The following is a 22,861-nucleotide window of genomic DNA, read 5'->3' as shown; positions in this document are numbered from 1 at the left end:
TGTCAGGAGAATAGTTCTGAAAATTTTAGGAGTATTTCAGGTGGTTCCCAGGTCTATAAATAGGAAGGAAACTTCCTACTCACCAGAATTATGTGTCATGGTGACCAGGAAAGCAAAGCAGCGTAGGCTCCTGCAGCCTCATGGCTTCTTTATGGTGTTTCCTTCACTTTGCTGAAGTTGCTGCTCAGAGGAAACAGGAGTAGCTTTGGTAAGCAGTTATCCCTGCAGCTGACTGACATCATTTAGGACAGGCAGCACATTGATTTTCTATTTCCCTTAATAGGTCACACATACAAAATGGATACACCAATTGATTGTTCCTCTAAAGCAGAATTAATTGCACACATGCACACAGACAGCAATTTCTACCAACGCAATCTGGAATGCAACTAAGAAAGCCTTGGCTGTGGGCATGTGCTATTGCAGAACAACACACAGCTTAGCTAAACTGGCAGATATTTAGACCTCTGATGGCCACATCTTTGACCATTTAATGCATATTGTGTACCTCCTAAAGATCTGCAAATGTTTTAGACTATGGCTCTTTTTCTTTTGTTTTTGGTCAGACCACCACCAGTCTGTCACTTCCAATTAACTTGAATATGTACATCTTCTAATGACCAGACTTTGGTCAGAAAAGCAGTACCTCAGACTCCAGCAGAACATCAACTGTTTTGTAGCTCTACAGCATTATTCAAAACACCAGAGTTTCTAACTGAAACAGATGGTAACAAGTATGTGTATCTATGTATATAAACCCTGTCAGGAATACCTGTCCTTAAGAAAAGGTTCCTCTCTACTTCCACAGCTATGTATTTTGAAAACAAAACCAGAAGAGTTTGAAGTCTATTTTAGAACAATCAGTTTGCTCTCTGAGCAAAATAAAAAGCCCCATCTGCCATACAAAAAAGCCCCCAACGACTATGTAAGTTTATTATAATTTAGGAACATGAGCAAAAGGAAAGTATGTTACAATAGCTTAAAATCCATGGCAATCTCTCCTGTCTTTGTGTCAAAACTGATAGCATAAGAGACAACACTAGGAAGGTCTGTCAGAGTTTCTGATTCAATAACAGAACTGAAGAAATAGACAGCTTGCTTGCAGTGGGGATTCCATTCACAGTTTCCCTACAGGAGAGAGTTAAAAGTAAAAGCAGTCAAAACTCCACAGTATCACCACTAGGCAGTTAAAAGCAGTAAGTTCTCAGTTCAGTGCACAATGATCAGGCAGTTACCACTTCCACTGCCATCCATTTCACTACAGGAATACAGAACTTTAAATACTACACTGCACAGAGAAGCCACAGAGGAAAAAATGGGTTTGGTGAAAGAACATTTAGACAGAATATCAAAAACATTTACTACTTCCCCCCAATTTTTTTTTGCTTTTGTTAAACTGAGAAAAGGGATTTGGATGAATAAATTCTACTTTGAGCTGGTATCATATTTAAGTCTGAATGTTGATCCAAACTATGGGAGCATTTAGATCCAATTCACTCTCCCTGTTTCCCCCCCAAAACTATGAAGAGATAGTTCTACTAGTTCTGTCTATGTAGTATTCCAACAGTGTCACAAGGAGCACTACCTAAACCAAGGAAGGCCAACAGAAACCCATTTTTCAGCACTGTAATCTTACAGACTTTGACATAATAAATGAGCTTGAAGAAATACCTTTTCATTTGAAATCTGCATCAGTCCTGTATTAACAGAGATGCCAGCAGTAAGGTGATACTCCATCCACAGAACTGCTCCATGGCTTGTGCCTTTCCTGGGGAGAGAGAGGTGGAGGATTCAAACTTGTCACTTTATACAATACTGACAGTTTATACACTGCACCCATTCCTTAAGTAGTTTAGGTGAGAGCTATAAAAGCATGAATAACTTGTTTCCATTAATAAAACAAAAGTTGAACAGATGAATGATTTGGTAAATGGGTAGCAACTTTTGAAGTATTTGCATGTATAACTTCTAAAAAAGACAGGAGAGAAGAATATGTCGTAACTAAATGTGCTCAGAACCAGTCATTTAACTGGCACATTGTAGGGCAGATTTGGAGAATACTTCCTTCAAAGACTCCAGCTTCTCTTGTTGATGAATTTTCAGGGAATATTTACCCCACATACCGTATCACTTTCCCCTGGTGCAAAGGCAGGCTCATGCTGATCCTCCACAAGGATCAGAGGTCATGCTACTTTGTTGTCTGTGAATAGACCAACTGGTGCAAAGGCAGGGAGACCCGACAGAGATGATTCTGCATTTCATGAAAGCTTGGATTATGTTTCACAAGAGAAACATACAACTAACCTGCAGAGGTGCTTGAGTCACAGAAGCTCCAGATAGTTAAAAATAACTTCCCCTTGTTTTTTAATTAACAGCATTTCAAGTATAATTAAGTACAATCTGCAGTTATAGCAAAAAGTATCTCAGAAGACCTGTGGCATATCAACACTGTCAGAACTACAGCTAAAAAGGAGAACAGTGTACACTTTAAAGCTATTAAAGACAGTAAGAAGTTTTTTCTGGAAGGACTCAGCAACAGAGAACAAAGAGAATCATCCAGATGATGGCTTATTTCCTTAAACTATAAATTATTTAAGGTTTAAATCATGGTAACATCTGGGAAAATGTTGTTTTTGAAACACAGGCATATTATCTGATCCTTACCCTCACTGTTTTAGCCTGTTGTGAATAGCCACAGAAAATTCATATCAGAGTAGCTTCCTCAACTTTGGGTGACAGTATTAGAAATTGACAACTTAATTGTAACACACAAAGAGCTTGAATATGAGGTTAAAAAAAATGGATGATGACAAAGAGTATTTATTGCAACGAGAAAACTCACCGTAGAAGGTTTACAGAACCCTCTGCGCTCAGGCAGTCCTGTGGTACGGTCTTGCTGAAGTCAAATGTCAGAACTTCCTGGGGGTCAGAGAGCGATTTGCAAGGATATTCCCACAGAGGGTGAGGTTCTGCTTCCTTGGATTCCCTAAAATTCAAAGAATTCTGAAGAAAAAAAGTAATAAAACTCTGTGAAAACAATCTGAAGGCAAACAGTCCTTGTTTTCAAGCCCATTATGTGTCCCAAACTCAGAATTAAGAAACAAAGCTATCAGAGGACAGGACTGCACTTTTTGGGCACAAGGCATTCAACAAGTCCAAGTGCCGAGTGCTGCACTTCAGCTACGGCAATCCCATGCAGAGCTACAGGCTGGGGTCGGAGTGGCTGGAGAGCTCCCAAACAGACAGGGACCTGGGGGTGCTGATCGACAGCCACCTGAATTATGAGCCAGCAGTGTGCCCAGGTGGTCAAGAGGGCCAATGGCATCTTGGCCTGCATTAGGAATAGTGTGGCCAGCAGGAGCAGGGAAGTCATTGTGCCCCTGTACTCTGCTTTGGTTAGGCCGCACCTTGAGTACTGTGTCCAGTTCTGGGCCCCTCAGTTTAAGAAGGACATCGAAACACTTGAACGTGTCCAGAGGAGGGCAACAAGGCTGGGGAGGGGGCTGGAGCACAGCTCTGTGAGGAGAGGCTGAGGGAGCTGGGATTGTTTAGCCTGGAGAAGAGGAGGCTCAGGGGAGACCTCATTGCCCTCTACAACTACCTGAAAGGTGGTTGTAGCCAGGAAGGGGTTGGCCTCTTCTCCCAGGCAACCAGCACCAGAACAAGGGGACACAGTCTCAAGCTGCGCCAGGGGAGGTTTAGACTCGAGGTGAGGAGGAAATTCTTCACCGAGCGAGTCATTCGTCATTGCAACGGGTTGCCCAGGGAGGTGGTTGAGTCATCGTCCCTGGAGGCGTTCAAGAGGGGATTGGATGTGGCACTTGGTGCCATGGTCTAGTCATGGGGTCTGTGTTGATAGGTTGGACTCGATGATCCTCGAGGTCCTTTCCAACCTAAGTTATACTGTGATACTGTATAACATGATCTAATGGCTATGACCATGGTTCTCAGTAGTGAAACAGAAACAGGCACTTTCAAAACACAATACATTTAAATTCTTTCCTCCCTTGAGATGAATTCTACTCTAGAACTGCCTGGACTGCTCCACAAGAACTCTAGAAGCAATCTAAACGGCTAACTCAAATATGGGTATCGACAATACAGCTCTGGAAATGGGTGCAAATAAATCTCCCCCTTCATAATCTGTTTCTCAGAAGTTAGAAAGCCTTTTTCTCTTGCAGGGGCAGTAGGATTCATCTCTGAAGAACCTGCAGGTGATTTGATTTCAAGCTCGCAATAAAATTCTCATAAAAACGAGGACACTATTTGTCTTTTTGAATGAACAGAAATCGTTTGGCAGAAGTGCAAAGTACTGCAGAGACTGAGAAGTGAGAAGAAACACACAACCCCAAAACTCATGTCACAGAAGTTAGCGTTCTGCAACCACTAAATAGCCAGCATACACAGGAAAAACTGAAACAATAGGGTTCTGCCTAACATGTAAGTTTTTCAAATGTCACCAAAAAATTTTTTTAAGCCAAAGTGAGTTTTGTTTTGTTCCATTTTGCTGAGACTTGTATTGAGACTATTTTCAGTCTCCTTACACTAATCATGTCATCCATAGTCCGGACATCAAAACCTTCACAGGTGCCACATGGACTCCGGATTCTCCATAAGTCCTACAAAAGAAAACAGGATTTTGTTTGGCTTAATTCAAGGAAAATAGAATAGAATAGAATAGAATAGAATAGAATAGAATAGAATAGAATAGAATAGAATAGAATAGAATAGAATAGAATAGAATAGAATAGAATAGAATAGAATAGAATAGAATAGAATAGAATAGAATAGAACAGAACCGAACCGAACCGAACCGAACCGAACCAGGTTGGAAAAGATCTTTGAGATCACCGAGTCCAACCTATTATCTGACACTATCTAATGAATTAAACCATGGCACCAAGCACCCCATCCAGTCTCCTCCTAAACACTTCCAGTGATGGTGACTCCACCACCTCCCTGGGCAGCCCATTCCAATGGTAAATCACTCTTTCTGTGAAGAACTTCTTCCTAACATCCAGTCTCCTGGCACAGCTTGAGACTGTGCCCTCTTGTTCTGGTGCTGGTTGCCTGGGGGAAGAGACCAACCCCACCTGGCTACAACCTCCCTTCAGGTAGTTGTGGACAGCAATAAGGTCTCCTCTGAGCCTCACGTAATTTTAGCTGTAGATCAGACATTTGCTAATAAGCCAAATAAAGACTCTTGGGCAGCTATACTTTTCTAAACCATCAGAACTACTGCAAGGATCAGAAGACACTGTCATTCTGGGAAAGTATTTTGCAAGTTAACCCTTCAGCCAACTCCTCCATCTCTACTTTAAAGTAGGTACAGATTTGCTAAGACTAAATCCCTGAAACCCCAACAATTTTCATTACCCAGCACAAGTTAAGTGATCCCAGTTGCATCAAATATCTTGACCTACTGGACCATACCTCCCTTTAGCATGCCAAAGATCAGTACAATCACTGCTCTCTCACTGACTTTAGCAATCCTGTGGACAGTTACTCAGTTCAGCTTTTCACCTTTCTTGGACTGCATTCCTGGTCTCTCACTAGACTAAGAACATTCACTAGCTGTGGATATATATGTTTTATTACCTGTTCATTGTTGCACTTAGCAACTTCAAATGTTCCTGGTTTAGAAAATGGCAGTAGGACTGCTAGAAATTTTTTAAAATGCTGTTGTAATTCATGCCTGAATACAGCATGGACCAGAGTGACTATCAAGACTCTGCATCTGGGTCGAGGCAATCCCAGGCACAAATACAGGCTGGGCAGTGACTGGCTGGAAAGCAGCCCTGAGGAGAGAGACTTGGGGGTGCTGGTGGACAAGAAGCTCAACATGAGCTCTCACTGTGCACTTGCAGCCTGCAAAGCCAATCAGATCCTGGGCTGCATCAGGAGAAGTGTGGCTAGCAGGTCGAGGGAGGTGATCCTCCCCCTCTACTCAGCCCTGGGGAGACCCCACCTGGAGTACTGTGTCCAGTTCTGGAGCCCCTATTACAAGAGGGATCTGGAGGTGCTGGAAGGTGTCCAGAGAAGGGCCAGGAGGATGATCAGAGGGCTGGAGCACCTCTCCTGTGAGGACAGACTGAAGGAGTTGGGGCTGTTCAGTCTGCAGAAGAGAAGGCTCCCAGGTGACCTAATTGTGGCCTTCCAGTATCTGAAGGGGGCCTACAGGAAGGCTGGGGAGGGACTTCTCAGGATCTCAGGTAGTGATAGGACAAGGGGGAATGGAATGAAGCTGGAGGTAGGGAGATTCAGGCTAGACGTGAGGAGGAGGTTCTTCCCCATGAGAGTGGTGAAACCCTGGAATGGGTTGTCCAGGGAGGTGGTCGAGGCCCCGTCCCTAGAGGTGTTTAAGCCCAGGCTGGATGAGGCTGTGGCCAGGCTGATCTAGTGTGGGGTGTCCCTGCCCATGGCAGGGGGGTTGGAACTAGATGATCCTTGTGGTCCCTTCCAACCCTGAATGATACTATGAATGGTATACCTGACAGAATTATCAAACCAGATAGGTTGCATCCTGCTCTCTAAATACAATTATGGACTAAACAAGTTTATAACAGAAGTAATTTCATCAAATTCTTCCTCCTGGATCCAGCTTTTGCCAATTGCTGAACTGTAAAGGCATATTCCTATTATGACAAGGCAGAACAGTCCACAGAACCAGTTCTGCAGAATGCTTTACAACTGCTCCTTCTATGTAACCGGTAAGTGCAGGAGTTATTCAAAACCCCACAGATTCCAGTCTTTGAGTCTAAATTCTCCACTGAAGAAAGAGGTAAATGTACAGTTGAAGTAACAGCTTTTGGAACAACTCAATGAAACAAAACCAAGTTAAATGTTCTACCAAAATAACCACACAGAATTATCTGAGTAACTGTAAATAAAAGTCTTAAAAACTGGGTTTCAGGTGACACGAACGTTACTCTACTTTCTGCTACTACCTTGCTGAACAATCTTAAGTCATCATTTAGAAGAACCTGGAAGAGTGCTCTCTTTTAAGTGGATCTGTTTAAACATCCAGTGGATAGTTTTAAGCAATCTCACCTGAAACTCCACAATCATCATGTGCAAAGATGCAGCCTGAGGCAGGACAGTGGCATCACTGGTGAGGTGGCTGGTCACAGCTGTCCTAGCGTACCAGAAATACAGGTTATGCCACGGCAACAAACTTGTGGTAAAAAATGGCTCTCCCACAAGGACAGAAATCTTGGCAAAGAAAGGAGGAGATAAAAAAGGCATTATAATAAAGAACAACAACTCAAGCACAGGCTGTTTATACCTTCAGTAGCTGACAATACAATAGAGCAAGTGATCAGCTAGATAGAAGCTTGTCCTGCTCTGGAAGGATTGAATTACTCCATACACTGCACAATAGCTTTTTGTGATTTTAGTCAGCAAATTTTAACTTGAATTGTCCTGCAACAACATTTGAGGGAAACTACTGCAGTTTTAAGTTGAAAGGCTTTGTAGAAAGAGTCATAGAATTTTGACATTTTTAATTTTAAGATGTTAATACTTCCAAATGCAATCTTCTGAGTGGCTGGAGAAAGAAGAGCTGCAGCCTAATGCAATGTACACAGTTAAACCAGTTTAACTGCCCTTACAACTGGTGTAGATTATGCAGGAAGGCTAAGTCATATCCCTTTAAAAGCAAGGTGAAAAGCCTCCCACAGTCTTTAGTCTAAGCCTTGTTTAGTTTTGCTAAGACAAGCTCTGAACTATCTACTCATTACGCTTTCCACGAACGGGATATAATGGGATTCACTTTGGGCATGGAAGCACAGGGAGATAGCAAGATTCATTTTCACTTTCTGCTCCCCATCACCTCACTGAAGATCAGTATTAGACAGCCACAACATACCTTTTGACCTTCCAAATGAGAAGATGTCAGTGACTCAGGGCGTGCTTCTATTATTTTAATTTTATCTTCAAGATTATTTGCTTTAAAAAACTAAAAAACAAAACCCCAAATAACACAGTGTCTTTATTCAAAGCTACAGTTGAGACTCAAACCCATCCTAAAACACAGAACAAAAAACCCCCAAAGCAATAGCCAAAAGAACTCTTTCCAAAACTGCCTACAGTAACTCATCAGGATGGCACAAGTCTGTTCTTGAAGGGTGCACACACTTAGAGCTAACCTGTCACACAGAGTGAACTAAAGCACATGCTCTACATATGCCTTAAGTTTAGAGAAAGGCAGATAACACAAAACTCACCTCACCCTTATTCATTTGTACAGGACAGTCAAGAAAGATAAAGATCACTTCAGCTATAAATACACTGCATATTCTGCTTCTGTTTGAGACCAGCTTTCCATCCTAATTTGCCTGCCATTCATGTTTTCACTCCTAAGCCACAGGCTGGGACAGACCTCTTCTGAACAGAATGCCAACTAAAAGAGATGTAACTCAACAATGACTTCAGGAAGCTGCTTCTAGTCACCACTTAGGGACATCAGTTGCCTCACCTGAACAGTCTCTGCTGGCAAAGCTTTCTGGGCTCTACCCTAAAGAAGCATCTGCAGCTTGTCTCAGCTGAAGACAGTGCTGCTAGATGCCACTTTCCAGGTAAGACTGGTGCAAGCTACAGGATGTTCTCACAGTATCACAGTATCACTAAGGTTGGAAGAGACCTCAAAGATCATCGAGTCCAACCTGTCACCACAGACCTCATGACTAGACCATGGCACCAAGTGCCACATCCAATCCCCTCTTGAACACCTCCAGGGATGGTGACTCCACCACCTCCCTGGACAGCACATTCCAATGATGCATGACTCTCTCTGGGAAGAACTTTCTCCTCACCTTGAGCCTAAACTTCCCCTGGCACAGCTTGCGACTGTGTCCCCTTGTTCTGGTGCTGGTTGCTAGAGAGAAGAGACCAACCCCTTCCTGGCTACAACCACCTTTCATTGCACTAATCTTCAGAAACAAGCTGTTTGGCTTTTATCACCAATGCAATGAGGGCAGCAGAGTGGCAGCTCAAGCAGACAAGCCAACAGACATTTGCAAGCAGAGATCAAGCACTGGCAATTTCTTCTTGTCAGCTCAACTTCCCCAGTGGCCTAATCAGCTTGCTGCTGAAGCTAGACATATATCCAACAGTATTCCTCCAGGTATCTGCATAGAGCTCTGTACAAATACTCCCCAACATATCCCACCTCCTACAGTCTTGTCACACTGTGTGATCACATACATTAGTTAAACCGATCTAACCTCCACGCAACTGATGCAAAGGCAACTCAAGACCCCAGCTCTGGCCTTAGAAATGCCATGAACTCCTTTACTGCTTTTACAGAAAAATGAATACTCACTTTTTGCATGACAGAACAGGACACTGCAGAGTTTTCTACTGTAAACACCTAAAGGAAATACACAACAGTAAGTAAACTAGCTTTATAATTTGCAATTATAAGAATGTGTAAATGAACCATGAAGGAACTATTTTCATGTCCCAGTGAACAGAGTTCCTAAGAACCACACATCTATTCCATAGCCCACTGTCATGTCCCTTTTGTAAAAACACCCCCTATGACTACAGGCTAAATAATGCTGTTTTCACAGCCATACAAGGGACAAAAATAATCAACAGAATGCAAATACTTATTTTGCATTTGAAGATGCACATAGCATATTACCATTTACTCCTGAACAAATGCAACCTCCATAAGTGCTTTCCTCTGTAAGTGTTGTTTAACATGACCTGACTGGATCAGCTGGAAAGAGCTCAGATGTGCAGTGCTGCACACCTTCTGAATTAAGAAAAACTTTAGGTTTGAGTCAAAACTGGTGAATAATTGGGCAGTATGGTGCTACAGAGCTAGGAAAATATTAGGGAAATCTGTGTTTGCCCTGCTCATTTCCTCTCTCCTGGATGTCTGTGACTGGCCACTACTAAAAGCAAAATAAAGGGCTCCAGCACCTTCCTCAGGATGATACTGCATTACATATTCACAGATACTCAGTCCAACTGTAATGGATTTTAGTTTGAAGAGCCCCAGGAGAGAATGCATCAAGTATGGTATACACACGAGACAGCCTGGCAGCTCTCAGCTCGCATTTACACACAGACTCAGTACTCTTACTGCCTCCTACCTTGCTGTTATACAGACTTCTCATTTGAGACTTGGTAATAAATCTAATTATGTATTTCTAAAAGCACTAATATATGTGACTGTGAATGGGGATCAGTGGGGAATGAGGAACACCACTTCATCCAATGAATTTAATCTCTATTTCCACATCTGTCACTGAAAAGGCACTGGAAATGATTAAATAGTGGGCTGGAAATGCTGAACTATATGAGAAAACTAAAAATACTAAGCTAAAAAGCAAGGATCACAAGACCAAGTAGTACCGTACCTGCTTTGCTCCAAGATGGTGAGCCAGCATGGGCAGCAGACTGCCATCACTGATACAGAGGCAAACACTATCCTTTTTCAGAACCTACAGAAATCAAATTTTCATTGTTACTTCTTTTCCAGATGAAAAGGTTTTCAAATTCTAAACAGTTTTGGTGGCATTTCCCCACCCCTACCCTCCCCCCTTTCATACACTTCCATATCAAATGACTGGAAGACAGAGTGATTAATGTAACTACTTCAGGCAGAACAGGACAGTGTAAGAGTTTTTTATGTAGTGCCCTTGTTTTAGGTCAGGAAAAGTTTGTAGTAAAAAATGTATTGGGTGTCTTTATTCAGTAAAGACACAGAGCTGATACATGTCACTATATGCAGAAATGGCTGCTTACAATTTAAAGTGAGTAATACTGAAGTTTTCATGACAGGCTGAGGGAGCTGGGGTTCATCAGCCTGGAGAAAAGGAGGCTCTGGGGAGATCTCATAGCAGCCTTCCTGGAGCTGAAGGGGGCCCAGAAGAGGGATGGAGAGACACTGTTTGCAATGGACTGTAGTGACAGGATGGGGGACGATGGCTTCAAACTAGAGAAGAGCAGATTTAGACTGGAGGGGAGGAACAGGTTCTTTACTGAGCACTGGAACAGGTTGCAAAGGGAGGTGGTTTGGGCTCCATCCCTGGAGATATTCAAAGCTAGGCTTGACAAGGCTCTGGGCAACCTCATCTAGTTGAGGATACCCCTGCTTACTGCAGAGGGAATTGACCTAGATGACCTTCAGAGGTCCCTTCCAACCCGGACCATTCTATGATTCTATGACAAAATCTAACCTCCATCTGCTGATGGACATAAAATACACTTTGTGAGCAAAGTCCTTTAGCAGAGGAGAAACAAATTCCATATATAATTACTGCAAATCAACCAATACACCCATCTACCACAGAATCCACAAAACCTACAGGCAGCCCACACTCACTTTCGTCAAAGCCTTGATGTACTGGTGCGTTCGCTTCTGATCGTTTAGCTCCCCAAAGCGTGGTCTGTTCCACAGGAGGTGAGCCTGACACCTACAAACAGGACTGTCAACACGAACATCAGCTCTGTTCTCCTCTTCTTCTCTGCAAAAAAAGTCAGTTAACTACAGCACTAGTAGCACTGGTTTTGCAGACAGGTACATTTACACGTTTCAGCTGGTACACACATTAATGCACGTGGATTCCACTGCTAGCCATTCAAATTTACTAGTTCTGCAGGGACCTTGTTCCAACTTTAAATTTCCACATGAAAAGGGCAAATTTTCACCTTTTTTTGTTTCCAAACCCAAGAAATAAACAAACAACAATCCCTCCAACTTTCCCACTCTGATAGTGAGGTAGTTTTGGCTTTGGTCATTCAGGAAAGACATTACTTATTCAGATTCCTAAGTCAATAAGGCACAGAAAAATCAGCAAGAACTCCTACAGCTGGTATTGATTTTTAAAAGATTTGGCTGATATTGTCATCACAACCAACATGATTAAGCTCATCTTTAATTTGAGCCAAAGACACCAATCTCAAAAAGACAGTGCTGACTAACAAAACAAATGCTGGAAAGAGAGAGAATGGCAAATATGTCACCCCTTTACCTATGTGTCAGCTCAGGTGAGCTGTATTTTAGGATTTCCAGAAGCCTACCACAAGTGTTTGTTTCTCTGTCATAGAATGTCACCAGGTATAAGGCAGGAGCCTGAAGTCCAAAACTCAACTGCACTTTTATGCATCACATGGTTTTTTGCCCCTGTGCGCTGCCCATGGAAAGTTTTTCAGTAATTTTTCAGTCTTTAGGTTCTTATCTTGCTCTAAGAGCAGCAAACACTTGAGATTGGAATAAAATGCCACCTTTTTCCTGCAGAGGTATTGTTACCTGGCTTTCTGCAGCTTGTACCACAGAGAGTACTCATCACGACAGGCAGTCAGGCACACCTTCTCACCCTGGAGAATGGGCTCCTCGTTGGGAAGAAAATACACACACTGCATCCAGTGATCTCTCCACTGAAAAGAGGTTGATAAACAGAACTTCAGGAATTAACTCACTAACAGTAAATGGAAAGGAAATGAGCCGCAGGAAACCAATTAGTCAGAATGGGCACAACCCTGAAACACTGATGTACACCTAGTTGAAAGAATCTTGTTGACATTAGCAGGGCCAATTAAGGACTAATACCAGATACTGAATAAACATACTTTCTAGAGATTCCTTACTACAGAGTAAGTCTGAGACCACTGGCCTGCTGACTAGCTAAGCCTGTACTTTAATTTAATAGAAAGCAAATCCAAAATACACTTTCTTAATGCAGTTTTATTTCCATAGCTCACTTACACCGAACTGCTGACAATGACCAGTGGTTGGAGCCTCATGCATAAAAACAGAGTCTCTTAGTGTCACTCTGATATGACAGCACAACTATTTTGTGCTTCAAAAAAGCCATTTTCTGCACTGCTGATGGGTCATTCTAAGCTGACTGAACACCCTCAAGTGTGATGGTTTCAAATTTTATTCTCAAACACCATCAAGTGCAATCATTTTGCAGCTTACTTTCAACTAAGCTGATCTTACTAGTAAATACAGTCATATAAAACCACATGAATCTGGTTAAATAGTGGTCTCCTGTTCCTAGAAATACCCAACACCAACCCAGCATTTTCCCATCCCAGCCTTCATCATGGGACTATGAATTAATATATTACCATAAGCTTTAACTCTTTGGGAGTTTATTAGAAGAACTACATGGAAGCAGACCACAGACTATTTTGAGCAGGGGGAGGGACTAGTTAAAGAAAAATATGTGGAAATGTTTAAAATAAAATAAAATAATGAAATACAGAACTGCAAGACAGTTTCAACTTTTAAGCTTTACAGTACAGCTTACATTTAAATTTGAGATGAAACAAAATCTAAAATGGGTGTGTACTAAAATTGGCATTTGTATGTTTATACATTTGATTGTTTTTATTGGAAGATGCCTATTAGCGTCTTCCATTACATAAAACATTAGTAAAACTCCTGCAGAGTTGAAGGCACAGTTGCTTAAAACACCCAGTATGGCTTTTACTCAAAGTAATTATTGGTAGTCTTCTGATGACAGTACCTGAAGGCTCAGTATTTTACCTGTAAAGCAGAAGTGGATTTTACCCAGTATGGAGCCATTGTGCAATTTATCTTCCCGGCGCGGTCCATGTCAATATCCCACCAGGAAAGGACAATTTGTGCCTTGCCAGATTTTACAGGCTCCAGATGCACTCTGTAGCAGGTAGAAGCACTCCTGACTGGCTTACTGAAATCCACGCTGCAGAGAAGCATTAAAGATTTAAAAAGACATAGCTCAGCATTCTTCAGAACGTCTCACTAGCTTCCAAAACTGAATACACAACTTATATGAGAGGCAGAACAGGAAAATATTGTTTTGAACAACACAATGCCTACCTTACCTGAACATTGTCACCACATCACTAAGGATAGTGAAGTCACTTGAGGGCATCTGGTTCAGCTGGATATCACAAACAGAAGGAACCCCTGGACAGTTCTCCATTTCTGGAGGGGAAACAATAATTTTTTCACCATCCTCTGCGTCAACATGAACAGGAAACAGCTTGTTCCAGGACCACATCCTTTTGGATTCTACTAACTGGACATACACTGTTGCCCTGTGAGGCACTGCCTCACATCCTTCCTGTCAAGACAAAGGTTAAACATTCAACAAATACGACTTATTAACATGTATAAGAGTTAAATCAAATGAAATGTGAACCAATTTAAAGAAAAGTTGGACTGGGAGCTTTGAAATCTTAAACACAAACAACTTCTGAGAGTTGTATATTATCAGAGTATTTCCACTTTCTCTCTTATCTGTGAATTATGATACAAGTATCTGTCCTGCTCTGTGTGCTTTAGCATGGCCAGATTACTTTATTAACCCTGCACAGTATCATTTTACTAGCCTCAGTTAAACATGCACTTCCATTCTCATTCTGACATGAAATCTGTCTTGACCATCTCAAGGCAGATTACTACTAAGCTATCAACACTAAACCAAAGTTTGTGATTACAGTGAGTAAACAACAAAAATAATGGCTCAAATGCTTATGCAATAACAAGTCTGTATCCATGTTTAAAGAGCAGAAAACACACAAGCTGCTCTAAACAGGCACTGTGAACGAAAAGCTAACTGTGAAGTCCAAGAACGATGCTTTTACAAGAAAGACTACTTACAGTTTAGTTACATATGAAAAGCAGTAAAAACTTCTGGAGAGCTATTGTCTTTGCATATAAAACTGGTAAAATGAAACATAGAAACCTAAGGAAAGGTTTGCCACCCACAGTTCCACAGTTTAACTGAGAAACAAAAACTGAAAGGGTAAAGGAGAAAGCCCTAATCATAGATTACATGTCAAAAATCCACTGGATATTAATTACATTGCAGTGTTCAAAGTATTTCCATAGGCAGAAAAATATGTGGAGTAGCAAGAGATCCTTGGGGAAAATATCCTTGGGAGGTGAAGCACCTTAAAATTTGGGAGAAAAAACTAAATTAACTCCTTGAAACATCTTGATACCTATTTGCCATCAAAATAAACTACCAAGCAAAGCTAAAACCACACCTGGATGCCTTCCTGAAAGACATTTGTTAACCAGCAAGTTAGTTGTTAAAAGATAAAGCAACCAAGTGTACTTTCAGAGCCTGTGATGTACAGTATGCACTCCAACAGCTTTATTCCAGGAAAGAATTTAGTAAATTATTTTTTCACTGAGTAAGATGTTAGCACTGATGAAGGTGTGTTTACAAAGGTGAGAGAAGCCTAAATCAAGTATCATCTCTATCCTGCTCCAGAAAGACAAAAGAGTTTCTTCAGGAATAAATCTGACACACTATCAATTTCTCTGCTCTCACCTGCACAAGGTATTTGTGTGCATGCTCATAGGATGGTAAAGCTCCTTCTCCTATCAGCTCTGTATCAAACAATTCTGTTACCAGGATGTTTGCTCGACACTGCATATCTCCATCTAAAAGACACAATTCAATATGTAAAATTAAGACTTCATGTCATCTTTCATGAAGATACTACACTGAAAACACAAGTCATTCAAACATTCACTCCTGCTAGAGAACCTGTTCAAGAGTACAGATCATTTTCCCTTAGATGTTAACTATGAAACACAAACAACTGTTGAAATATTATTGCAGCATTTTCTTTTGAAGTAAACTTCCCGAGTTACTTTCTAGAGTGTAAAAGATTTACTTGTTTTAATTAAAAATATCTGGAGAGTAAGAAAAAAAGGAATATTCCTTCATAGTTTTGAGATACTTGCCAAACTTCCTAACCCTAACCTATTTTTCTCACCTGGGCCAACTGTGACTTCAGTGGAATGTTTGTTGATTACCTTGATCCTGTCACCAAAACCATTTTTCTCCACTATCTTCACAGCAGCATTAGCCATGGGCTTGAAAACCTGTAAACAGCAGGAGTGTTAACAAACTGGCAAGCTAACATCAGCTTTCACAAATGAAAGGGCACCAACACAAAATGCAGAGTATTTTAGTACTGCAACAATTTGAACATCTTTTCTGTCTTCTCTGTTTGAAGTTCATTACCCAAAACCAAGACAGCAAGCCTCGCTTCCAAAGTCCACAGAGCTCCAATGTCACTGTTACAAACCATCAGTACTCTCCAAAAGCTACTCTTAAGTTCACTTTTGAAAGACAAGAATACAAATTTCTGATTTTTAAAAATAAAGATGCATCAAGAGAGGGGCCAAGAGCCTTAGAAGTGCTCAAGCTATAAAATAAATAAATACATAAAATAAAGGAACCCAAATCAGCCAGCACTGAAATGCTCACTTAAGAATCCTAAAAATACAGCACATCTGTGAAGAGAATTTTTATTCCCTTCAGAACAAAGAATAGAGGAAAGTACATAGCCTGAGAAGAGCAGAATGAAGACCATAACCAGTTTTTAAACTCAAAAGTTTTCAATACTTTACTCAGCCACAAAACCTAACTACTTAAGACATTTCTGGAATCCTAAACCCAAGTTGCAGAATTGAAGTAATGTATTGCTGTTAAAACATCTGTGTCAGTAACTCTCAGAATTTTCCTGTTAAGCTTTTATTTTTCATCTCACAAGCCACCGATCCTCCTCTGGCAGTGGCCAGTAAACTACTAAGCAGAAGACAAAAGACCCCTCCTACTACACCAGTTCTGATACTTTGTCTTCCCTACCACTGGCTGTGAACAAATTCATTCTGGAGCTTGTTGCTTCACAGCCTCTATGAAAGATGACGGTCCCTGAAAAATTATCTCAGGGTAAAATCTTAGACTACAAAAGGTAGATTTTTCACTTGGACAAAAATCACAGCACATGCTTTCAACTATGACTCACAGACAAGTGAATCTTCTTTTTGTTTCTTCAAATGTGCCAATAAAATAGTTACCTGGCCAAAATGTACCTGTTATCCTTAATACAAGTTATGACTGCTTATGACCATGAGGGTGTTTCTTAACTGCTAGTAAAACTGAAAATGCTCCAACTAGTCACAAAGAGATGGGAACATACATTTAAAATAGAATAGAATAGAATTAAGCAGGTTGGAAGAGACCTTTGAGATCATCAAGTCCAACCTATCACCCCAAACCATCTCATCAACTCACTTAACTCACTTGAAGACAGCATTTTGAACAGACCTAAGGGTGGCAGTTAAGGCAGGGGTGAGGAGAAGGGTGGTCATTAGCTGCCCAGTAATCTGTCAGTAGTTACAGTCCTGCTTCATCCAAAGTAAGAGTTTGGTCTGAGACCACATAAAAAGGAAGAAAGTGCCCAGATCACAACTAGAGAGACTTAGAAACCCAGTGCCTGAAGGCAAAACCTCTGCCAACCTCAACAGCCCCCTGGATGTCAGCAATGGGACATCCTGGCTAGCAAAGATGAGATTCATTTGGCATTCATGGAATTGGTGCTGTTGAGCAACCTGCTCTAGCTGAAGATGTCCCTGGGGCCTGCAGGAGGAAGCTTGGACTAGAGGACCCTGAAAGGTCCCTCCTAAGCCAAATCATTCTGTGATTCTCTCTGTGATTTTATTCCAACTCCTCCTCTGATGGCCACTTCTACTGGATCCCCAGCCTGACATGCTTCAAGCCCCTGCTCCTTATGCTGGCTGCAGTACACAATGAAATCCTAGCTCCATGACAGTGCCTGGGAATTCTGCTGCCAGCATCCTTCATGCCCTGGTTCTGTAAAACAGTCTCAAGATGAGGTCCTTGTTATGATTAAATGGGTCTGAGAACCCATCTCCAAGAGCTGAAATTTATGAAGATCAGAAATATAGCCTGAGAAGACTCACACTTCTCAAAAATAGGTCTTCCGTATTACACTTGAGGTATGATAAGGAGAGAACAGAGAACACTGTAAAACTTGACTCAGTGCTGCTAATCTGTACATTTACTGAAGGCATCCCAAGAATTAAAAAATATATTATGTCTTTTCAACCATATTCTTGTTAGATCTAAATCTTTTTGACTCACATAAAACCATCCAATTTGCTCTTCAGAAAGCACAACACAAACCAGCACTGAACATTTAGGCAGAACAACTGCCCTAAAGCTCAGAAGAGAAGTTAGGAATATGAAAGCAGAATTATATGCAAGCTGTGACAAATGCTCACCTCAATAGCATAGCAGAAATCTGCACCTGCTGAAGCTGCCATCATGGAGAGGAGCCCTGTGCCAGTCCCTATGTCTAGAACAATGGCTTTCTCACCTCTTTCTTTCACTCTGCTCACCGCAGCACGAATACCTTGGTAATATTTTGTGTTCTGTGGAGAGGGGGGAAAAAAAACCAAACAAGAAAAGAAGAGATCAGCAACACATTATCTAATTATACTTGTAACATTTGTGGAGAAACCTTGCATTCTCAGAATATGAGTAGGTAAAGTAGGTAAATAATTAGGCAAAAGCCTCCGGACATTCTTTATGCTCTAGACATATCAAAGCCATTTGAGTAGAATAGAATAGAATTAACCAGCTTGGAAAAGATCCTTTGAGATCATCAAGTCCAACCTATCACCCAACACCATCTAATCAACTAAACCATGGCACCAAGCACCCCATCCAGTCTCTTCCTAAACACCTCCAGTGATGGTGACTCCACCACCTCCTGGGCAGCACATCCCAATGGCTAATCTCTCTTTCTGGGAAGAACTTCTTCCTAACATCCAGCCTAAACCTCCCCTGCCACAGCTTGAGACTGTGTCCTCTTGTTATGGTGCTGGTTGCCTGGGAGAAGAGACCAACCCCACCTGGCTACAACCTCCCTTCAGGTAGTTGTATACAGCAAGAAGGTCTCCTCTGAGCCTCTTCTTCTCCAGGCTAAGCAACCCCAGCTCCCTCAGTTTCTCCTCATAGGGCTGTGCTCCAAACCCCTCCCCAGCTTTGTTGCCCTTCTCTGGACACATTCCAGCAAGTCAACATCTTTCCTAAACTGAGGGGCCCAGAACTGGACATAGGACTCAAGCTGTGACCTAACCAGTGCTGAGTACAGGGGCAGAATGACCTCCCTGCTCCTGCTGGCCACACTGTTCCTGATGCAGGCCAGGATGCCATTGGCCTTCTTGGCCACCTGGGCACACTGCAGGCTCATGTTCAGCCTACTATCAACCAGTACCCCCAGGCCCCTTTCTGCCTGGCCACTCTCCAGCCACTCTGACCCCAGCCTGTAGCACTGCATGGGGTTGCTGTGGCCAATGTGTAGAACCTGGCACTTGGATGTGTTCAATCTCATGCTGTTGGACTCTGCCCATCTGTCCAGCTTGTCAAGGCCTCTGGAGAGGCCTTCTACCCGCTAACCAATCAACTCCTGCCCCCAGCGTGGTGTCATCTCCAATCCCCTCATCCAGGTCATCAATAAAATACTGAACAGGCTGGGGCCCAGCACTGATCCCTGGGGGACACCACTAGTGCCTGGCTGCCAGCTGGATGTGGCACCATTCACCACCACTCTCTGGGCTCAGCCATCCACCCAGTTCTTAATCCAGCACAAAGTGTTGCTGTCCAAACCAGGGGCTGACAGCTTGGCCAGGAGTTTCCTGTGGGGGACAGTGTCAAAGGCCTTGTTGAAGTCCAGGTAGACTAAATCCACAGCCTTCCCCGCATCCACCAGGCAGGTCATCTGATCATAGGAGATCAGGTTGGTGAGGCAGGACCTGCCCTTCCTAAATCCATGCTGCAGCAGAAGCAAGTGTTTTTCTTATTACTCTTCCCATGCAGCACCACTCAAACAGTCATAGAGTGCCTATGATAGCACAAACATGGAAAACATTTATACTCAACAGTGGAAAAAACAAATGCTGACAACCATGGTATAAATACATGCTTATATTTACTCCATAACAGTCTGTTGTAAGGCATTCCAAATGATTTACCAAGCCTTTCCAAAGAATACACTATCTTTGGACTGCAAAAACTTGGAAGGTGTGGTGGATCCCTTTCCCAGCAATTCTAGTTAACACTTCGGATATGTAACAGCAGTAGAGCTGTTTTAATTACTTGGACACAATCTGCTGTCTCTGCATGGCTTATTAAATACTTGATTCTACTGCCATGTTTCAACTCAATATGAATTTAAAACTCACAGAGTAAGCACCATAACAGTCTTTTAAAAGGTTATTGATTAAATGGTCAACTAGAGCAGAAAAAAATACTTAAATCATTCACTCCAGACTTTATCATGCCTATAGTTATAGTATCTCAATTTTCTTCTCAATAAGAGCTAAAAGACTAGATTTTACTAGACTAGACACCACAAGCCTAGACTTTACTTGCATTTCTATAAAAACTAAGAAGCCCAGATTCACATTTACAGCCTCTGAAATCTGATTTAATTAGCTACCTCTATTAAACATGTCAGACACAGAACACAAAATCAGCTACTGAATGTAAATATCATGTTCTGCAGGAAACCATAGAATAGGAAGTCATCTCTTGATCTAAGAGCAGGTCTGTTATAAAGAGCACAAATTCAATCACCTTTCAGGGAAACCTGTATAATCATGCAGTGACAGCTATTCAAGAGAAAGAAAATGTTTTTTTTCTCACTGTTGAAGTTTGTTTGTTTCTATACTTACTCTGTCCTTATCATGAAGCATATCTGCATAGCGTGACCTACGATAAAAAAAGATCCAGTTAAAATACTACCTACTGCAAAGCACAACAATGCTAGATTTTATGTAGCCTCCTTTGTTCCCTCTTACTAAGGCAGCTGGTCCCCATGGTCCAAAAGTGCACAGATTACTGCATGCTCCTTGAGGATCTGTTTCTCACATAACGTGATTTCAGGGATCTGGTCATCAGCATATTTATGAACTAATTAACTGTGGGCACATATCCTTCTCTTCAGCAATGGACCCAATGCTGACCCTATGGACTAACAGCTCTGAAATATCTGGGACAAACAGAGATTCATACACAGCAATGCACAGCAATGAAGGAGAGAACTAATAATGGTCTATCATTTCTTACCAAGACTTAAACTTTAGAATAAACCAAACCAGGTTGGAAGAGACCTTCAAGATCATTGCGTCCAACCCATCAACCAATCCAACCCACCCAAACAGCTAACCCATGGCACCAAGTACCCCATCAAGTCTCCTCCTGAACACCTCCAATGATGGCAACTCCACCACCTCCTTGGGCAGCCCATTCCAATGGACAATCACTCTTTCTGTATAGAACTTCTTCCTAACATCCAACCTGAACCTCCCCTGGCGCAGCCTGAGACTGTGTCCTCTTGTTCTGGTACTGGGTGCCTGGGAGAAGAGACCATCATCCGCCTGTCTACAACCTCCCTTCAGGTAGTTGTAGAGAGTGATAAGGTCACCCCTGAGTCTCCTCTTCTCCAGGCTGAGCAATCCCAGCTCCCTCAGTCTTTCCTCATAGGGCTTGTGTTCTAAACCCCTCACCAACTTCGTTGCCTAAACTTCTTTGGTCCATATTTCTTTATGGGTCACACTGCTTAAAATAACTCAAAATCTAATCTTTCCAACGTCTCTGGCTGTTACATTAAGCTCTTAAAAAGTTACTAAGGGATCACACAACTGGCAATTATTTATTTCCTTAGGGATTCACAAGAAGTTTAGACAGTGCATTTTGCCACAACTCGGTGACTGTCAGCATTAAGATCAGCGCCTCAGAAAACATCTTAAAAACTTAGAAGGGAACTACTGGAGAACAGTACTGCACAAAATCCTGCATTTACAGTTCTACACTGTAACATCTACCCTGTCCTACGGTCTGTTCATCTTGTGTCCTGGAAACTTCAAAGAGAAACCCCCCAAGATATTTCTATCAGCGTACCTTGCGATTTCCTGATGGTAGTCATAGTTCTCATCCTCTTCCAACCACTCAATTGCACCAGTGGTTGGATTAGCTCTTCCACAAAAAGTCTTCATGATCAATCTGAAGTTGTGTTGTTCACGTGTTGTGTGTAGCTTTGCTGCTTTGGCATCAGTGTAGTACTCAGAATACTGGCTGCAGGGAAAAAATAGCAACATTTCCAGTGAAAACAAGCCATCACTTCAGCTATGAAGACTCCCTTTTTACAAGGGGTCACATGGAAAAGATGAGGATGATGAGTGCAAGTTAATTCTGGGGAGACTCCAACTGAACACATGGAAAACTTTCACAATGAGAACTGGAATTATCTCCCCAGGGTAAGGGATGCATTTTCCAGACACTGGACACTTTTAAGACTGGCTGTGCTTTTGCCAGGAAAGGTTGGATCAGATGATCCTTGAGGTCCTTTCTGACCGGGTCTTCTATGATCCTATTACACCTGCCTCGGCCAGAAGCCTTGCACTTTTTCTGTATGTAGGTTTTAAGCTCAAACCTATCACCCAGCTCTATCAGGAACTCTGCCCAGGAAAAGAAAAATAAATTTTACATATATATATATATATATACACAAAACACCAGTACATCCTCAAGGAAAACCTCCCGTCCCCAAGGTGATGCACATGGGGCGGGGGAGGCCAACCACCTTCTCTAGAGAGTCTCTACACTCTGAGGCGGAACCTGCAAACTCTGGGTAGCGGCAGCGCCGAAGGGACAGGCAGGACCCAGGGCCGATGAGAGGCCTAGGCCAGAGCAAAGCAGCCGCTGCTCCAAGCTCCTCGTGTCTGGCAGCAGCTCCTCAGGACAGGCCCAGCCAACAGCACAGCAGCCTCGGCCGGGACCTCAGCAAGGAGCTGTGCCGGGAGACGAGAACGCTCCTCGCCCTCCCCTGTTCAAAATCGCGAAGCCGCGGCCTCATTTCCCCCTCAGGGCTACGCGGAGGCACCTCCTCACCCCCGTACGTGGCAGCCACCTACCCCTCAGACCGCCACACCGAACGCCAGCCGCCCCTGCCCGCCGCGCGGCGCGGCGACAGAGCGGGATACGGGAGAGCGGGTTCCGGGGAAACGGGTTCCGGCGGA

At 42.5% G+C, this 22,861-nt stretch overlaps 1 protein-coding gene across 2 annotated transcripts; it reads right to left on the bottom strand.

Moving 5' to 3' along the window:
• Positions 1 to 896: 896 nt before the first annotated feature.
• Positions 897 to 22,845, bottom strand: PRMT7 (protein arginine methyltransferase 7). Of its 2 annotated transcripts, XM_068150479.1 has the most exons (18): positions 22,757 to 22,845; positions 21,744 to 21,917; positions 20,516 to 20,552; positions 18,059 to 18,208; positions 15,742 to 15,850; positions 15,291 to 15,403; positions 13,831 to 14,072; positions 13,511 to 13,688; positions 12,266 to 12,393; positions 11,339 to 11,480; positions 10,371 to 10,454; positions 9,323 to 9,370; positions 7,868 to 7,957; positions 7,051 to 7,212; positions 4,545 to 4,619; positions 2,843 to 3,003; positions 1,672 to 1,768; positions 897 to 1,128 (listed from the first exon to the last, which is right to left on the bottom strand). In XM_068150479.1, exons 2-18 carry the CDS (start codon positions 21,836 to 21,838, stop codon positions 970 to 972), a joined length of 2,070 nt encoding a protein of 689 aa, XP_068006580.1. In that variant the 5' UTR covers positions 21,839 to 21,917; positions 22,757 to 22,845; the 3' UTR covers positions 897 to 969. The 2 variants fall into 2 exon arrangements, with proteins under 2 accessions (XP_068006580.1, XP_068006581.1); XM_068150480.1 differs by lacking the exons at positions 18,059 to 18,208; positions 20,516 to 20,552; positions 21,744 to 21,917; positions 22,757 to 22,845 and having other exon boundaries at positions 15,782 to 15,831.
• Positions 22,846 to 22,861: the final 16 nt, after the last annotated feature.

This window comes from Melanerpes formicivorus, unplaced genomic scaffold, assembly GCF_026170545.1.
Source record: "Melanerpes formicivorus ecotype bairdi unplaced genomic scaffold, bMelFor1.0.p_v2 SCAF_20, whole genome shotgun sequence".
Lineage (NCBI taxonomy): Eukaryota > Metazoa > Chordata > Aves > Piciformes > Picidae > Melanerpes > Melanerpes formicivorus.
This window is presented reverse-complemented; position numbering and strand designations above follow the sequence as displayed.